General features: G+C 37.2%; 2 protein-coding genes across 2 annotated transcripts; one reads left to right on the forward strand and one right to left on the reverse strand.

The window, feature by feature from the left end:
• Positions 1-15: 15 nt before the first annotated feature.
• On the forward strand, positions 16-7,740 carry LOC109043095 (uncharacterized). Its single transcript, XM_019060151.2, has 3 exons — positions 16-198; positions 2,984-3,199; positions 5,529-7,740. Exons 1-3 carry the CDS (start codon positions 184-186, stop codon positions 6,030-6,032), a joined length of 735 nt encoding a protein of 244 aa, XP_018915696.2. The 5' UTR covers positions 16-183; the 3' UTR covers positions 6,033-7,740.
• Positions 7,336-16,214, reverse strand: Rpn10 (regulatory particle non-ATPase 10). The gene is made up of 9 exons (XM_019060150.2): positions 16,041-16,214; positions 14,625-14,765; positions 13,934-14,045; positions 13,277-13,432; positions 11,944-12,072; positions 10,152-10,238; positions 9,586-9,679; positions 8,550-8,723; positions 7,336-7,969 (listed from the first exon to the last, which is right to left on the reverse strand). The coding sequence occupies exons 1-9, from the start codon at positions 16,064-16,066 to the stop codon at positions 7,725-7,727; spliced, it is 1,164 nt and encodes a 387-aa protein (XP_018915695.1). The 5' UTR covers positions 16,067-16,214; the 3' UTR covers positions 7,336-7,724.
• Positions 16,215-19,168: the final 2,954 nt, after the last annotated feature.

Raw genomic sequence — 19,168 nt, forward strand, 5'->3', positions numbered from 1 at the left:
GTGGAGATGTCGGTGCTGCAGATAAGAGGATGAGCTCTTCAGAGCGGAATCGCGGGTGTGTGTATTGGAATAGGTTGGTGTCGTGCTCGCCTTGGCGAGGATCGCTGTTCGTGTGATGCAACCGAGGTTTTAGTGGGATTATCCAAAGGTACCATTGTGCCGCCGCGGGTGTCATATTCTACGATGAACTTTCAAAATGTAAGTACTCTGTCACCTCTCCGCGCCCGGTCAAACTTACTTGAACGGCGCACAATGGATCGAGTCAATAGGAGAGGTCGGACAAAATTTGGAAACTTTAAACGCTTGTGACACCGTTTAGGTAAGACTTTGAAGTTCTAAAAGTGGTCCTATTGGTTTCCTCGTGAAATTTTCTTCAAGGAGCACCCCTTGAAGTTTAAAATGTGACGAAATGAACATAAAATGTGACGAAATAAACATAAAATTTTGAAATTTCAGTCAAAAAATTCATGTCCGACCTCTCTAATTGACTCGATCCACTGTGTGGCGTCCTGCGTATTGGTCAGACCTGACTGATCATCGGGCTGATTATTAAATTTATAGACAAAACTATGGACAAAGAAGACTAATAGAAAATGGAGCGATTCTGCTGGTGGAGGCGGGTGGTTGCAAAGGACATAGGAAGTAAGCAATAGACTAACTAACGGAAACCATGAAAGAAATAGACTATAAAGTCTATAGTCTATAGACTATAGTCTATTTCTTTCATGCGGAAACCCACGAGAGTCCTCACGGTAAGTCCATAATTTGGACCGCGTTACGCAGAAAGGAACCAAGCCACATCAGCTATTGCCAAATTTAATTGGGCGACATAATTTTTTACATGAAAACGGTTTGTGCGGAATTTTTTTGTAAATTTCAGTGTAATATCTGCATAGTGCGAGACAAATTCCTTAATATGTTCAAAGGAATCCGTACAAACGCTCTCTTGTAAAAAATTGAATTGCCCGGTTAAATTTGGCAAAAGCTAGTTCCTTTCTGCTAAACGCGGTCCATTTCCCTCTTAATCAATGACAGCCATCCTTTTCAACCAATAGGCGCGCTCCATTTTCGTCGTCTCCTTTGTCTATCAATTTCAATAATTAATCCAAAGTCGGGGAACTTCAGCTTCAATCGGACGTATGTATGCTGGAAGGAACTATGTTACACACAAACCCTATGCACATAGCTCCTTTTAGCATAAATACGTCCAATTATCATACATGGCCCTAATTTCGGAGGGTTCCTCATGGGTTGTTTTTGGGTTTGAAAGTATAGAGTTAGCGTGGACTTGGTTAACTTTTTCTTCTTATTTTGTTTATCCCCGCTTGCGCGAATTTGCGACACATTTATGAGGCAGGGATTCATTCCTTAATTACCCATTCACAAACCAAAGGGCAATCACACCCAATTTCGGACCCTCGTGCCAATTTAAGCGGCCAGCCCCCCTATACAGAGAGCGAGCAACTCCGTCCGCCCCCTCCCCCTCCACAACGGATCATCATTTTTAAGTGGCGATAAATTTTAGTCTCAATAAATATGTTTTTCTTGAGTATTATGAACTATCTTGAAATGGAAAAAAACTAATACTTAAGATCTATAAGGAGGAACGGAATGTGTTTTGCATCTGATGCAACAAATACCTAATGACCGCTATTTCTTAGTCCAGTAAACCTCCGACTTACTAGTCCCAAAGGTAGGGGAACACATGTTCAGATTCTGAAGCACAACAAAAGAGTGACATTGATTACCATCAGTGGCAATCGCATCGTGAATATAATAGAGTTTAATCGAAGAGGAATTGCGAGGGAGTTTCGGTTTTCACGATTTTGAGTCGAATGTTGCCTATCCTCTAAATTCAAGGCACCGAAAATAATGAAACTTTTTTGGGATGAAGTTGCGATCCTCGAGTGGTTGTACTATGCTTAGCGTCTCAGTTCTGGGTAGTAAAAATTATCTGCTGTAAGTAATGAAAATGGTAGATCGATCAAATGCAATGGTGATTGAGGATTTGAATCTTAAGGCAATATCATTTTGATCGACAGAAACTTTAGTTCACCTTTATTCTCCTTGGAAAACATTACATAAGAAGTTGAAAAAAATGCAATTTTCCAACTTACTATGACACTTTTGCTCAAAGTGCAAAAATGATAATGATACAAATCATCTGAAGAGACTCATAAAATAATCGACAGCGCTTGGTTCACAGATTACGATGATCTCATTTTACGCCAAGTTGGAGACTGAAAGAGGGAAAGGCAAGAAGGAGGAAGTATCAAAACAAAAAATTTGATACGATAACCCAACGAAATTAAAATCCTAAAAAGGTGATTCTTTTTCTGGTAAAACAAAATAAAATGTGAGCGGAATTTTGCGATGTCATCGTTATGAGTCAGTCGCGCTGGTCTCAGAATCGTTTTTTCGTAGTTTTGGCATATAGAGTAGCAATAAAAAATGAAATCTGTTCATCCCAAGAAGCTTTTCTCAACGGAAAAATCGCTATACATTGCGATTTTATCGGCGATATAATTATTCGAAAAAAAAATCGCAATCAATGGCGATTTTATCCACGAAAATTGATCACGATTTTATCGAACCAGAAATGGCAATGTGTAGCGAATTGATCGCAATATATAGCAATTATTAATGCGATATAATACCTCAATATATTGCCACCGATATAATGGCGATAATCAACCGATAAAATTGCTATTTATCGCGATCACTGCTACTTGGGATGAGCCAATTTTTCACGTCCAATATTAACGGATGAATACAGCTCATCTAAAAAAAAAGGCGTATGACGGTGGACACAGATCGCAATATAATTTTTACTAATCTTCCAGTTCAAACTATTCAACCACAATTTTGTGACTAGTGCAACTGACCCATCGAAGGTACGTATTATTAGACTTCGGCCAGGGTAATGAAAACAAAATGTAAAGTATGCATGTGGATAATGGGTCATGTTCTGTTGGTATTATAGGATGGGCGATGGTCCCTTGGCATTGGCATGGGTCTGTTCCTCCTGGCAATCACAATCAGCTCCCTGTTGGTAATTAGCGTGTGCCAGCAAAATGCTTACGTCTGGCTGGGAATTGTGATGGTGTCAATCATATTTCTCACAACATTCACTTGCACGACGCAGGTCCCCATCCTCTGGGCGCAGGAAACAGATTCGCGCGAAAATTCTGTTGTAGAGGTCAGTATATTTCCTTCCTCTAATGACCGATTGTGAACTATCAGTTGCATGACATAATATGATAATTGAAAAGGGTTATTTGAAGAGGGGTTTAACCGCCATATAATCAGAAATTGAGTTTTCGACTACTATTCGAGTACTATTAGACATGACCTCAAAATAAACTCTAATCGTTTGGTATGATGCTCATAATATGTGTCCCAAGTGAGCCTGCCATTTCACGACGATACCACTATACCATCACGTGGGAACTCGCAATGCCTACGCTGAAATTGAGGGCGAACAGACACGATGTTAATATTATTATCTACTACGGCCGTTTGGTAAATTTTTAGATATGTTCCGAGTAATCGTGCGATGGATTGCGATAATGCTCCTATCCCACCTCTATCTTATTCTCTTATTTTTCCTCTTTCTCGCAGCTTCTTCAATTCTTCAAATAATTATGAAAAAACAAACATAAATGTGGTTAATAATTTTAACTTCCACCGTCGCGCCGCGCCGACCGCGCTCAGTTGGCGCAATGCGTGAAGTATTCATGCAGTCTTGTAGGCGCTATGCGTTTCACGCCGACCGCTGCTGACCTCACTGATTGGCGCAATGCGTGAAGTATTCATGCAGTCTTGTAGGCGCTATGCGTTTCAAGCCGACTGCTGCTGACCCATGTTTGCGCAATGCGTGCAGTATTCATGCAGTCTTGTAGGCGCTATGCGTTTCAAGCCGACTGCTGCTGACCGCAGTGTGTTTGACGCAATGCGTGCAGTATTCATGCAGTCTTGTAGGCGCTATGCGTTTCATGCCGACCGCCTCACCGCTCCGTTCCAGGTCAAATTGTGTATTTGGTTTCTCTCTTAACTCGACTAACTAAAGGTGTTGTCTCTTGTATCACCGAAAGACGACAAAATTAGTAATTACTACCTATACAATCACACTCAAGAAATGAGAGATTTTGTTGCCTTTTCTCGTTTGTAATTTATTTTCTGAATCCGATTTTTTCCTCTCTTTTTTTGATACCTACATTCAAAAAGATTGCAAAATTTGCCGCCCCCTACATTTTGCCGCCGGGCCGCCCATATGGCCACCCCCTTAATCCGGCCCTGCATAAAATTACTCAGATTGGTGGCAAAATTGTAAACAATTTCCAGGGTGGCCCCCGCACCCCCTCCTACTGGGAGCGGTCCCCCGTAGATAGTCCGCAATAATGGGGGCCCACTGGCTGATCCAGCTCTGAGATCCATCAAAACATGTGAGGACGCCTGCGCAAGTGAGGAAGCAAAATTTTAATTACTTGGAAAATGATGATTTCACCAATCATTTTTAAATAAGAGGAAATTATTTTTCGATCAATTTCTCTGCCCCTCCTCGTGTGACACGGTGCAGCGGCGGGTTGTACAGCGAGAAACCGAGCGCCTTCAATTCTCCACTTATCTCCACCATGACATCTCTCGCGAATGAATGCGTTGGATTCGAGTATATATGGTGCTTCAGTTTCAATTTCGCGATGTGCTGAGCACGATTTGTAGATCAATTACTCGTACCTTAGAGATGTCTTTATATTATAAACGAGGGATTGAAGGCGTCCAGCCATTTTGGATCGCGGAACAACCCGTCGCGCGTCGTCGCACAGTGGATCGAGTCAATTAAAGAGGTCAGACATGAAATTTTTGACTGAAACTGCGAATTTTCATGTATATTCCGTCACATTTTAAATATTAAGGGGTGTTTTTAGAGGACGATTTCATGAGGAAACCAATGAAACCACTGTTAGAACCTCGAAGTTTGGCATAAACGGAGTCATGAGAGTTTAAAGTTTCCAAATTTTGTCCGACCTTCCCCATTGACTCGATCCACTGTTCGTCGCTGCGCCGCGGGTGAAGTGGCGAGTCAAAACGCCTTCATCTCCGTGCGTATGCAACACGGACATCTGTGAAGCTCGAAAGGTTGTATCCGGTCGTATAATGAAATTAGTTTCACGTTCGTCGCGTGCGATACTACTTAAGGGCGCGTTGCTTGTTCGTACACCCTCAACTTAATTCCGGCGTAACGTGCTATGCCGATGAAGTAAATTAAGAATTAGTGTTTTTTTTTTTTTTTTTTTAACAGGACATCGTCAATTTTCCAAAAAATCCATTGTATAAATGTATTACAACGTTAACGGTCCTCAAAATTGCACAAAACGTATCAGAGCAAGATTTTTAGAATTCTCTGAAGCCTGCATTAATGAGTCATCCATTGTTTGCTATAAATAATATTTCTCTCACTGCTTCTTAGACTGAAATAATTGATCATCAGTAGGCAATTCAAAGCATTTTTTCCCCTCTTTTTTCAGGGTGATCCTGCACATAATTTATCACCATATTGGATTCGAGTGACAGATTTACCACCCAGTTACTCAGTGGCAACTTCACACCATGTGATGGCCTTCAGAGGAGAAAATGTTGAGCCACCTCCCTATTCAACCGTGATTCTTCAAACACCGAACATAACTTACGGCCACAGCAACCCTGTTTTTAACTATAATGAGCCAGATGTGGCTAGTTTACAACAGGTGACCGCGCACAGGCCACCTGCAGAGAAAAGCTGTGCAAACCAGCCATATTTGTGTGAAAGGTGCCATCATGAGACAAATTCAGTCCCTCAAGGAAAGACTGAGAAAACATCAGACAGTGGCAGGTCGTTGACCTCAGAGTCTCAGCCATCAGATAGACTTGCCGAAAATCAAAACAACAATCATAGTCAAGCGAATGAAGTTCTACCCCCTGATAGACCGACTGACCCAGCAGTTTTGCTATCAAAAGAAACACATCCTCAGTCGCAAAGTATTCAAGAGTAATTACATAGTCTGTGATAATAGATAAGTAGGCTTACTGACATAATTTTAAGTTCAATCCAGACGTTTCAGGTAAAATTAAAAAGTTTGACTTTTATTGAGTTCAAACACTTTCCTCAGTTTTGGGGAATAAGAAAATCTCCCCAGATAGTCAAGGAAACATTGTTGAGTGTCTCCTCATAAACGTTAAGTGTAAATATGGGCATATTTTAATCGATAGCAAATAATTTGTACCTAGAACTTGAAAAATGCCTAGTGAATCCAGACATTGATATACTATTGAATGTTACTTTTTGTACTTTTTTGTGTGCTGTGATGTACTTTTGACGTTGAAATGTACATGCCAAGAATTATTAAAACAAAGTCAAAGGATTTTTTAAAGTTCTAAACCTGAATACTGAGTATTATTTATTAGAGGTGTTAAAGTTACTACAAGTGCAGGCTTCTAAAATAATATGGATCAATTTTCCTCCCCATTCATACTGAGCAGGCGCAATATGATTCTGTTTACCTCTTAAAAAATCATTAAATTGTGTATTTCTTGCCAAGATCATGCTAAATTAGTGATAAATCTGAGAGGGCTGAGAAACATTATTAACTGAGACTGATATTTTTGCTAGGAATTTGGCACTTATGGTGCCACACTTTTAAAATGCCATAATGGACAGTGCCACAATGGACAGTGCCACAATGGACCAAATGCCACAATGGACAATGCCACACATAAAAACATAAATTCAATTTATACTAATTTCCCAGCGGTCTTGAAGGCAAAATAAACTGAATTTAGCTCCTTTCTGACTACATTCTAAGCAAGTTTGGCAAACTTGCAAACAGTCAAACTGTTTGACTAAATACTTAAATATCAAGTATATCAAGTTCAGCGTCAACTTTAGATAAGCTTGCTTTTTTTTTACAATCCTAAATCAAAGAGAAAAAGCATTATCCACAACAGCCAAAAAGCTGATTTCTTTGTATCCAATCCTAGGTCCAAGAGAAAAAGTACATACTATCTTTAATAGCAAGAATACTGCTGAGAACAACATGTTATGAGCTGCTACAAATACAGACTTCATAAAATACACTGACGTTTGTTGATACAAAAATGTGTTCATTGTTGTTATTACTGAAAACATGCTTCAACTTTGGTAGTATTAAAGAGACTTCATACCACTTTAACGGTACTTTAATTTTTGTTTGTTTGTTAATTTATTTTTTTAAATTTAGTTCAAGAAAATGTGAAAGGCGATTTTGAGGGGAGCAAATTTTAAAGGTAAGGACAAAAACATATCAAATTAACAGCTCATTCATAGAACAGTTTTTATTCTTATGTAAATACAAAAGATACAAAAAAGACCGAATGGGGGACTGAAATGTCCGAATTTTATCCAATGCAATCCTGCGGACTTCAGGTAGCCCCTGCCTCAAAAAGAGTTTGGTTTGGTACAAAATACTATTTTTCTGTCCTCCCTGGACTCAATTGATGACTTAATAAAGGAAGTTTCTAGAAAATTTATTAAATAAGCGAACAAAAAATTCAAGGATGAAATCAGAAAAAAACTTCCATGTAAAGATTTCAATGAACAATTCAAAGACATAATCATGCCCTTCAATGTTTATGAAGAATGAATGTAGAATTGGTTAATTTAAAAATTACAAACTAATATTTTATGTAAAAAGAAACAAGAATATATATTACTTTTTCTCAGCATCATCTGATTTCTTACTATCTCCACCTTTCGTGTCCTTCTTCTCTTTCTTGTCGGATGTGAGTGAGTCAACTGCTTGACGTACGGCTTCACTTTGTGGATCGACTCCGGGGAGATTTTCCAACACACTTTGTAGGAACATGGGATCACTCATGACTTCAGAATAATCCATTTCCTCATCCTCTTTCTTTGCAGCTGTAGTCGACGATGAGGACTCACCAGCAGGTTCCTCTGCACAAAATTAAAACAAAGAAATGATAAATTAAGGGCATATCATGACTCATATAATTACTACATAATTATAATAGTAAAATTATCATAAAAATTCATTGGAATTAGAGCCCAACATCAAGCCTACTTGAAGCGATTTGTTGGAATTAAAGCTTGCTTTTAAGTAAATTTAAACACTTTTTTTTTCTATTGTACTCTTTGTCCTGTCTTGATTCGATCAAAATAGGTGAAAAACTGATTCAGAGCTGTAATGATAAATTAACGTTCTTGAGATACAGTATAATTTTTTACTGCCGAAAACGCGAATCTTGATGTTTCTACTAGATTTCCTGACAGTTCATCAAAAATATTTTTTAAACTAATGCTATGGCCCGAAAATGCATCTTAGTCCTTAAAATTAATTCCCTGTCTAGTAATATTAATAGACAATAGGTATGCGAACAATTTTTGCTCTGCTGAATAATCAAGTTCCCAAAGATACACACCATTGCAGTTTCACCGACAAAATGTGATATCGAACTGTATTTACTTAAATTATGATATGAAAACTGCGCTCCTAGCTGAAGCAAAAAAAACTTACGCGACTCTTGCATTGACATTTGCATAGCAAAAGCAATTTGCTCATCCTCAGACATGTTGGTGAAGTCCAAAGATTGAAGAGACACAGGGTTCGCTGGTTTGGCAGCAGTTGCAGCAGCTGGAGAAGGTGGATCCAGGGACATGGCAAGAGCGCGTTCTAACTCACTTTGGGTTCCTAAAATTTTGTAAAGAAAAAAGTCTGCATAAAATACATTTAAAAAACTCCACTTGATAGTATGAAATTTGATTGTTTCAATCTTGGTCTACCAAAATTTACTTGAGCTTTTCACAAAAGTCAAAATTAAAACAATAAAATTAGTTCAAACTAACTGAAGAATTGCAAACAAACATGTTGCAAAACACTACCATTGAAAGTAATGCTAAAATCAATGAAGTCTAATTTGGAATAACTAAAGCATAAATGTTCTCTGGGTTGGCTTACAGTAAATTAAATTATTCATGCATGATGCTTGAGAATTCAACGTTTCCACTCTTCTTCATTTTACAATTCCCACACTTCTCATTCACTCCAAAATGTTTGAATTCTTTCATATTCCCTGGCCATCAAACTAAACTTCTTTGCTCCTTATTATGCTGCCTTTTGCTATTTAAATATCTCCACTTTCTGGAGGTTCAACTTATGAGAAAAGGCACTTTGAGGATATTTGCACTCTATCAATGGCACCGATTGAAGTTGCTGAGCTGGTGCCCAATTCACAAAATTACATGACTTTTCCGGGTCACCATAAATTATAGAACCTTCCAGGTTTTCTAGACCACTGAAAACCCTCAAATCTGAATAGAAAAAATTCAGAAACAAATTTTCTTTCTTACGAAAAATATTGCAAGTTTTTTTCTTTTAAAACTTTCAAAAGTTAAAACTCCCATAAAAATCTTAAAGCTACCACCTTATACAACTGAAAAATTTAACCATCTCTGGTGCGGTCTAGAATAATCTATCAATGTATAATAAAACATAAAAAAAATCTAAAACAATTTGAACAACCATAAACCAGAACTAATCATCTAGAACTAACCTTCTTTATTTGTTTCCGTGCTTGTCTGCGTTTCTGTTTTACGCGCATCTTGCTCCTGTCTTTGACGTTGCTCTTCCATTGATACTCGCAATGCCTGTAGGTAGAAAAGTTAAATCATTTTTTTTAAGAAGACATAATCTTAGCAGACATGATGATTTTTGGGTCAACTGACCTCTCTGTATCTAAGATCTCTCTAACTCTCTTTGTTTGCCAATCAAAAATTTTGAATGTATTCTTTCATAATTTCCTTTTTCTTTTTTTTTTCTATCAAAAGACGAGGTTTCAATATTCATCACCAACAAAGTTCAAGAGAATATCAATTTAAAAGGGGAAAAAACAACCTTATTTAATAGCGTGCTTTGGTGCTTGGCACCAACAAAATGTTAGATGAGATATCATGTTCATTAAATGAAAAATTCATAAAAAAAATAAGTGGATATGTATATTGCATTAAAGATATCAATTTTCTCAAATAGAGTAAAAACGGGCATATTTACTAATCGTAGATTAAATGGCATATTTTTTTAATTTTAAATATAATGTTACCGATTCAGTTGGATACATACCAATGCTAATTCTGGATCTTCGTTCGGGTCAACTCCAAATTCATAGCCGCCTGTACCAAAACCACTTGGACCAGCACCATCTTCACCCTGAAATAAAATAAATGTAAATATTTGAATTAAATGAGTATCTGCAAGATTAAAAGTCATCAATTTTTGGTGACTTTGAGTTCACAGTATCTCAACATTCATGAGGAGACACTCTATACACATTCTGAAGCAAAAAAAGAAACATTCCCCTGATGATTCATACCCTTTTTTAAGGAAAGGGATAACTTTACAGTGTCCTCCAAATTCTGTATGTAATCCTTAGAAATGATGGTTTACCACCGTTTTAGCATGCAATGCAATGAAGACAATTGCAGATCATAAGATTCCTTGTTATATATATTTCTTTGCACAATTTTTTCCCCTGAAGATAGATATTTCTTTCTCTCAATATATATATATTTTTTTCTTTGTCATATTTGTGATGACACGAGAATTTATTTTAAGCTGCCAACATCGATATCAGATTCTCAGGCCGGCAGTCTGCAAAAACGACCAAAATCCATCAATGTCATTCTTATATTTTAACTAGGTAATAATTCAAGACAGCAAGATTTTATACAATTCACCCTCATTGGTCCATCCTGAAATGTTTTAACCTTACTAATGGGATTTTGGCAAAGCACAAGGGTGGGATGGTTCTCTGCCATTTTTCAGTGGATCACAGTTGAATTTGTAGCCACCCATCAAATTTAGAGAGAAAACTTAATTCATTAATATTTGCATAAAACAATCATGGAATAGACAGTTTTTTAAATTTAAGGAAAATTTTTCGACCAGAACATTTAGGTAATGGCTGAAAAATTCTCAATGAAAAAACATTCTCTAGAGATTTTTAAGAGTTATTGCAGAGCATTTAGATGCTTCAACATCAAGTTTTGATCAGAGCGAGAAAAAAAATTTGCAGAGTGCGCTGTTAGAATATCCTGAATTGAAGTTAAAAAATCTCTGAAAACTATAAAAAACTATTCCAAGCATCGAAGTTTTTGGTGGGTACACTAAAAATGTTTTGTCTTAAAGTTTTCTGGATGTGATTTGACAATGGGGCTACTGCAATATTTTAGTATTGCCTTGACAACCTATGTAAAATATGGCAAGTAATGCATTTACAAGTTAAAACAAGCAGGAAGCTCCAACGCATTCGCGTCGGAAAGCGGCTCTGGCGACGGTAGTTGTTACGCGTTTACGGTTTCCTAGGTAACCTTTGTTTGCTATCAATGTCGAGTAGTATGACTAGGAAGCTCCAACCACGGCATTCTTCGAAAAAAGCGCGAAAACTTATAGATTTGAATTTTCAAATTTTAAACGTAAAGTACATTTTTTCCAGTGCGAGATTAAAGCACAGACCCGTTTTGAATTATTGCCAGTATCACCATGATTCCAAAAATACACTACACAACATAGCATTCGCTCACAGGAAAAAGATATCAATTAAAATAAAAGCAGTCCCCCCTAAACAGCAGAAAATGGCGCCGATTCCCATCAACCAACGCGCGGTCTCTCCAATGTAACATGGTCCAATGATACTCCCCAGCTGGGACCGTCCGGAATAGCAGCTCTAGTGCAAGCACCAGAGCCGCTAAAAAGCTCTAAAAAGCGTGGTTCCTTCTAAAAGAATCTTCTCTTTTAAACTGTTGAAAGACAAATATTTAGAATGAATGTAAGGTATCTTGAAACTAGAAGAAACCGAGTAATACCACGAATACCAGTAATACCACTGAATACCAAGTAATAAATGGATACTCACAAGAATGACTGGTGAGGAAATTAAAGCATCTGAAAGATGTGGTGGGGGCACTGTGACTAGGTGACTTCCACCTCCTTCCTTTCCATTTAGAATGTTGATAAATCCAGAAAGGGCATCATTATTAGAAATCTAGAACATAGACAAAGGAAATAATGCATACATTTACAGTTTGAGAAGCTTTCATATTGAATCTCAAAGAATCAAATCTTCTATTAGGCAATTATGAAAAAATGATTTTTGGAATTTTCTTCTTAAGCTGGAATCCATGCGCAGGGATTTGAGAATTACAAAAAATAAAGGGGCAAGTAACACTAAAGAAATTCATATCACACAGGAAATTATGCCTTGGAAAAATTAAAAAGGATTTCATTTCAAAGTTATGTTTCAAAATACTATGGTAAATCTCTGAAAAGGGAAAGAATCTCCGCAGAATCTGCTCAGATAGTGAGCTAAACATCATTTAAATTCTGAAAGTATCAGCTCATCCCTTGTAGACATACATATGTAGCAATGTAAGCTGACACATTTATGCTTCATCAAAGTTAAATCATGAAAGTTTGATGTTAGTGTTAATTAATACTTAATTTTTATGAATTTTCAGTTGGTAATCATTGCATCAACATATAAAGACCAAAACTGTTCTTGAATAAAAGAGAAGGAATTGGTCTGTTTCAAACTACACCAAGAGGGAAAATTGGCATTTTCCTTCATGGAAAATCGCTTGAAAACCAAGATGATTAGCAAAATCTGAACTTCAAAAAAATTCTGGGGCATGAACATACTTAATTTGATACACATGAGCCCCTTTCATGATGGAACCCTAACTCTCACAAAACTGTAAATGGCCGGCAAAATACTTTTTTTTTTTATCAAAACGTCACTCTGAAAGCAGGGAAGTCAAGATGTTGTATAAGTGGCCTCTGTATGTTGTTCGTTATTAATCCAAAAACTGCTTCACATAACAGCAGTCATTTTAAGTTACAAATGGAATTGTGAGACCAGGATGACTCATATGTATTGAATTATATCTTAGGGAATTTTAGGCTTTGGGAATGTTCTTGTTGTTTTTCGAAAAATATTCCTCGGGAAACAACTCTGGTTTTGGCTCTGTTTGAAGTTTGCAACAGACCCATTGAATTCAAAGGTAATTAGGAGGGGATAAGGGTCAAACGTTCCCCCTTCATTTAATTTACTTAAATTTAACAAAGAGTAGGATGAAATTCATAGAGAGGGGTGATCATCTAAAACCCATTCTATAGATTTTTATGCATTGTTTCTGGTCAATCTGTTGATGCTACAAATTTGAAGAAAGGAAATTTTACTACTACTTTACCTCTTCACCAAAACTGACGATATCAACATTGACTTTTTCTTTCTTCAACCTCTTAGCTAATTTTGTCATTTCTTTAGATTCAAGATTGACTGGACTTCCAATGAAGACGACTATGCGCATCTTATGATTCTTTCCTTGTCTGTGCTTCAGAGCAAGCTGTAAGAAGGGGGAAAACATGTAAATGAGAAAAAACAAAATTAAGATGTGCAAACTAATAATTTCATGCCCTTGATTATTCTGGTACTTTAAATTATCGTCTTTCCCCAATTTTTCAATAAATTTTATGATACTTTCCACGTTTTAAATTATTAAGTAAAAAAAGGCCATCACTTCTGAAAATGGCCTCACATTTACTATGATCCTTGAATCAAGAGATCAGGCATTTTCAGTATCCTTAAGTTCCAAAATGTCCCACCAGAGCTGAAAATGTGGCCTAGACCGTAAAATGTATTAAACATGCTGTAAAATCTCCAAAAGTGTTGCTAAAAATTTTACTTTGACAAGAGGATAAATTTGACTAAAAGTGTTAGTCGGCGCTTGAACAGATTTCAGATTTTGAAAACACAACTGTTTTTACCCCAGAAATAGAAAATCGCCCATTTTTTGTGCCATTTTTTTCCAGCTTAAAAGTAATATAGCATGATAAAGTGAACTTACGTGAGCTACTCGGATACCAGTTAAAAAGTTGATTTCACCATCAGGCTGGATTTGATGTAACTTAGATAAAATTCTTCCAACATCAGAGGTAAGAGACGAGACTACTTTGACACTGAAAAAATACCATTCAAAAAATAGTTAAGCGTAATGACAAGGAATTGAGATAAATGACATGATTTTGATAAAATCAGGCAATGATATAGGGTAAAAAAGCAATGAGTGAGGAAATCATTGTCAAAAGAACTAAATGCATCAATAACACTGAGATTGATATATTGAACTTAAATTTACAGCTTAATGATGGTGGTCAGTGGTAAAAGTAAGCTATGAATATTCAGAGTTGCATTTTTTAGAAGTGATCTCGCTTTTAATTTAGATGCCTCCAAAATAAAATGCTTTAAAGTGGTGGAAGGTATATAATCATACGGGACAAACTGATTTGAGTATTTTAAAATTCATCTCCGCCTTTAAATGATTAAAAAAGAAGACCACTCACTCCCATCAGTTTGAGTTTAAAGTGAATATTTTTTTACAAAATAAAGAAACTCACCTACAGTTTTAAAACATAATAGGTACTTAGAAATTTCCGGGAAAAATAAGGCATTTGAGAAAATTCTGATATTTCTTGACTTACACAATTCTTTTAAAATAAACTGCCTAAACTAATGAACAGTCAAGAGGAGAGACTTACTTGGCCATAGTCAAAAGACCGACATTGTTTTCAGGGTTTGACCTAGTTTTTGAATGGCACACGACATTAATAGCATCCTGTTGAGCTTGTAACCGAGTTGGGATGAAATCACCGTTCCTCATGAAGTCGCTATTGTCAACACTAAACAAAGATCAGACATGAGATTAAAAAAACAATGTATTGCAAATGATTTCAGAAAGATTTATTCACGATACATTAGGCTACACTACTCAAGTACTTGAGTATATGGCTGGGAGTGTTTCACTAACTCCTCAGCCCCATTCACCATTGTTGCTTTTCGTGGATTGAGTTTTTTAACAGACTGAGCCAATGGATAAACCAAAGAAATCATTAATGCCTAACAACTGCTACTATCATTTACTGATCAATACTATGCTCTAACGAATCAGTTTAGAACGGTTGAGTGATAAGGAGTCCTACCAATCGTTCATGGCTTTGTCCGAAGCAGGGTAGTATAACCTCTAAGCTGAAGAGAAGCTTTTCGACATTGATTTAACGTCCAATAACTACATATCAGATACAGGAAGTAATTACCCCATAGAAAATCCAGGGATAGATTAAAGTAGACATAAGGGCAAATAGCTGAATCAGCGTAAACAGGATCTTCCTCAGTGCAAATTCTTTGAAACATCCTTTTCACTTCCTAAAAATAGGTTAGCTGATCTGGCTTGCGCTTCATAGAGAGGCTACAAATACGTATAGGTATTTCTAAAAATCTAGCTTTCTGATTAATGATTAAAATTTAGGAAGACACCTTAGCTTCAATTGCCCAACAAATGAATTTTTCAGTGCAACTGGCAAAAGACTTGCCCTGGAAAAAATCCCTGGGAAACCCACAAGCATACAATAAGCACATCTATCCTTACTTAAATTTTCCAATTGGAATCAAGTTATCTCTAATCAACTATTCCTCTTCACTGTGGAGACTAAAGAAAAAGATGGACAGATTGAGATGAATCGACAAAGAGGTCGATGGGCCATCAGAGTTGTTCGGTTATTACTGATTTTGGTATGTGAACTTATAATCCAAAGGGTCATGTTACTGATGAGGTAATAGATACCTTAGAAGCTTAGCAATACTGGCTTGAGTTTTGGAATAAACATTGGACTTTGTGTTGTCTTCAAAACGTCATTCATCATGGTCAGCTGGGATTCACGGCGTGACTAGCGCTTCGGAAAAACATTTGATTCTATATGCGAAAGGAGTCAATGCCTGCTGTACCTCTGGTCTGGTTGCAGGTGGGTTAAATTCCTACCATTATTAGTACAAAAATATCGAGGTAAAAACGTATATCCTGGAGCGGAAAATCAGTGATTTAGAGTACCCTACTGACCACAGAAATTTGCAACACTTAGAGCTTCAAATGCAAGAAATAGGAGAGAATTATGACTCACCAAATCATTGTGCTTTCGAGAACCATTGTGATACTGCAAAAATTCACTATCTGTTCTATTAATTAGGAAATTAGACGACTTTTAACTGTTTTTCAGAATAAATCAGGAAAAAATTTGACCAAAACAAAAAGATTGCTTGCTCATCTCGGTGATTGATGCAACTGTGAATCCTTATCAGTGGATTTTGGTGCAAACACGTTGTCATATCTGAAGTTTTTAATTTTTTAACTAGAGAGCGCTCGATACCTATTAGCTTTTGGCGGTTTATTTAAATTTAAGTAATGAAGATCAAGGATCTGATCCAGCAAGGCATTACCGCTGCGGTATTTTTTTCGATATGCATAAACAGGAAGGAAGTAAGAAAAAACATGCAAACTATTTTTTCATTTGCCAATTCACTCAACCTTTGAGTGGGAATTCATGAGTGTGGAAATTCGGAAGAACATGTTGATAACGTCATCTAATTTTCGTTATCACATACATTGTCCTCCTTGCTGCTTCTCCTTCTGCCACCTCTTTTCATTAATTTCTTTAGAAACATTCACTCTTAATTTTTTTTCTCCAAAACAGTTTTGGAATAGTTTAAAAAAAAGAAGGAAAAATTGTCCCGCTTGTCATCATTCAAAGGGGCAAGGAAACTAAAATGGACAGAAGCGGCGATGAAATGTTTATTATAAAATATCCAATCCCCCATAAAATTGTATGGTCTTCGTCAGCAAATTAGGTGTGTACTCACTTGATAACTTTTGTTTGAATCGCCTCATCTCGACGAGATTCTTTTAACGGCATTTCAGTTCGCCTTCAATTTTTAGTGTAGGCACCACGAGCTCCCACGTGGTCGAATAGTCGTATCATGCCCCTGGTCAAATGCAAGATGCAATAGTCAGCCCTATGTCAATCTCTGTCCCCTATGGGCGAATTTGGTGTGGACACGGCAATTTTTGTTATTTAATATAATGTATAATAATATAGTATGATAATTTTTGTCAACTTAGGTCTCGTCTGTACGGGATGCCTTCATGAAATTTGTCCCAGGGAAAATTCTCACTTGCGAAAGTGGGAAAAAATATTCACTAAATCAATATGAAATGCAGTATAAAGTATAGTCCTTGTGCTCCTCGTAGACCTCTAGGACCAACTGAGAGAGGAAGAAATAAGTGAAAGAAAATTGTGTGCAGTATTTTGTTGTTCACTTATTCGATTGTTTGTTCGTGTTTGTCCAATTTAACTATTGGACAAGGCGCAAAGGTGCAGTTTTTGCTGTTTAGAGTTATAAGTGTTCGAATTTTCGATACACGTTGCTTGTGTTACGTGGATCCTTATGGCGTGAAAGAAAGTTCAAACTGACTTTTGGTGCTTAAAAATTGGAATGTGGGAGCGAATTTTACAGACTATGCATTAAGTCTTGTTTTACTTAAAATAATTTATATCTCAATTTTTTCTAAAACTGCACTTAAATGCGCAATGTCCTCCAAGTCGTTCAATTGCAATTATATCTAATCATTATCTTACTACCGATGAATAGCCGGTTTTTACTAATTTATCGTATATGGTTGTCACGGGAACGAGAGAGCCCCGCCCCGTCCCAAGGAAACGGTAACTGCGAAAGGCACCTCACTAAAGGAGTCAGGGTAATTTTTCAGCTTCAAAGGGGCAGTAGAGGTCCAAAAATAAAAAAGAATCAATGAATTTTGGAAATGAAAACTTCTCAATGACCAATTTGAGTTGCTTTTATCGGAAAATGTATTGAGTAAAATTTCAAAGATGACATAAATATTACCCTATGCCTTTGTCAGTTATTTGGACAAACACCATATACAGGGTAAAAATCAAGTCATATCAACTCGTCACTTTAGTAAATATAATTATTTTGATTATTTATTAAAATGAATGCGCAAAGAGTCTAATTTCACTCCTAACTTTAAAGTTGAACTATATCTTCGGGTATTTTCAATCGATTAAGTATATTAGGATTGTGATGGAACTAGTATAGTCATTACATTTATCCTTTATCATTTGAATCAACAAAGTACTGGAAAAAATCCTTTACATTTTCTGGCGGAGATCGAGTGGAATTCTGGAGGCCATTCCTCCGCCGGCCCTCTCCCCTATAGTCCGAGAGCCAGACGACTTTGAGTGACAAACTCGGGATACGTGTTTTGACCCCCTAAATCGATAGCCTTGCATGCACTGAAACGGAAAATTTTTGTCTGCCGCCCTCTAGCCTGTGCCATCACCCTCATCTAGGCCCTCAAAGTGGTCCAAAAAACACCATCTGGTGACAAACTCCTGACGCTCGGCAGACAAGTCTATTATTAAAGATCATACCCAGGGTGACTAGAAAAACTTTGTCTGCCGCCTTCTAGCCTGTGCCATCACCCTCATCTAGGCCCTCAAAGTGGTCCAAAAAACACCATCTGGTGACAAACTCCTGACGCTCAGCAGACAAGTCTATTATTAAAGATCATACCCAGGGTGACTAGAAAAACTTTGTCTGCCGCCTTCTAGCCTGTGCCATCACCCTCATCTAGGCCCTCAAAGTGGTCCAAAAAACACCATCTGGTGACAAACTCCTGACGCCTAGTGTGGTTGCAGATGTACTCCTGTGAGCAGCTTGTGTAATAAAGTTTGAATGATACATCATTCTCTTCGTTTTTTCGTGTAGAATCCGATTTTCGATGTTGTCAAGTCCAAAAATGATGCTGGTGCCCCCAATTCAAGATGGCGCCCAAAATGGCCGCCCCGGGGGTCAAAATTCCAAAATTTGAGAATATTGTCGAGTTTGGTATCCATTTATATGTAATTTTGGTCGTAGAATTCATATCTGGTGTCGAAAAATAATTTCAACCCCTTAGGGTCCGTCAAATCCAAGATGGCGGCCAAAATTTCAACTTTAATGATAATTACCCAAGATGCACCTTTCACTGTCGAATGACGTGTCTTCATTTATGTTAATTAGGTCAGAAAACCTACAAGGGAGGTCTACAATGCCACTGCACCCTATGGAGGGCCAGGGTTCACCCCCTCCTACCCCCAATATGGTCGCCGCGGAGGGCATAAATAGTGACATTCTCTCAGAACGTCATAGTAGGTGTCCATTCCTATGTAATTTGAGGCGTAAATTCCAA

The sequence above is a fragment of the Bemisia tabaci genome, chromosome 1, assembly GCF_918797505.1.
Source record: "Bemisia tabaci chromosome 1, PGI_BMITA_v3".
Taxonomy (NCBI): domain Eukaryota; kingdom Metazoa; phylum Arthropoda; class Insecta; order Hemiptera; family Aleyrodidae; genus Bemisia; species Bemisia tabaci.

Coding starts and splice junctions, on each gene's coding strand:
- LOC109043095 (XM_019060151.2), top strand. Junction 3,200..5,528: donor GCGAAAATTCTGTTGTAGAG/GTCAGTATATTT, acceptor CTCTTTTTTCAG/GGTGATCCTGCACATAATTT.
- Rpn10 (XM_019060150.2), bottom strand. CDS start 16,066: ATGGTTCTCGAAAGCACAATGATTTG. Junction 13,433..13,933: donor CTGGTATCCGAGTAGCTCAC/GTAAGTTCACTT, acceptor CCCTTCTTACAG/CTTGCTCTGAAGCACAGACA. Junction 8,724..9,585: donor CACGGAAACAAATAAAGAAG/GTTAGTTCTAGA, acceptor ACAAAATTTTAG/GAACCCAAAGTGAGTTAGAA.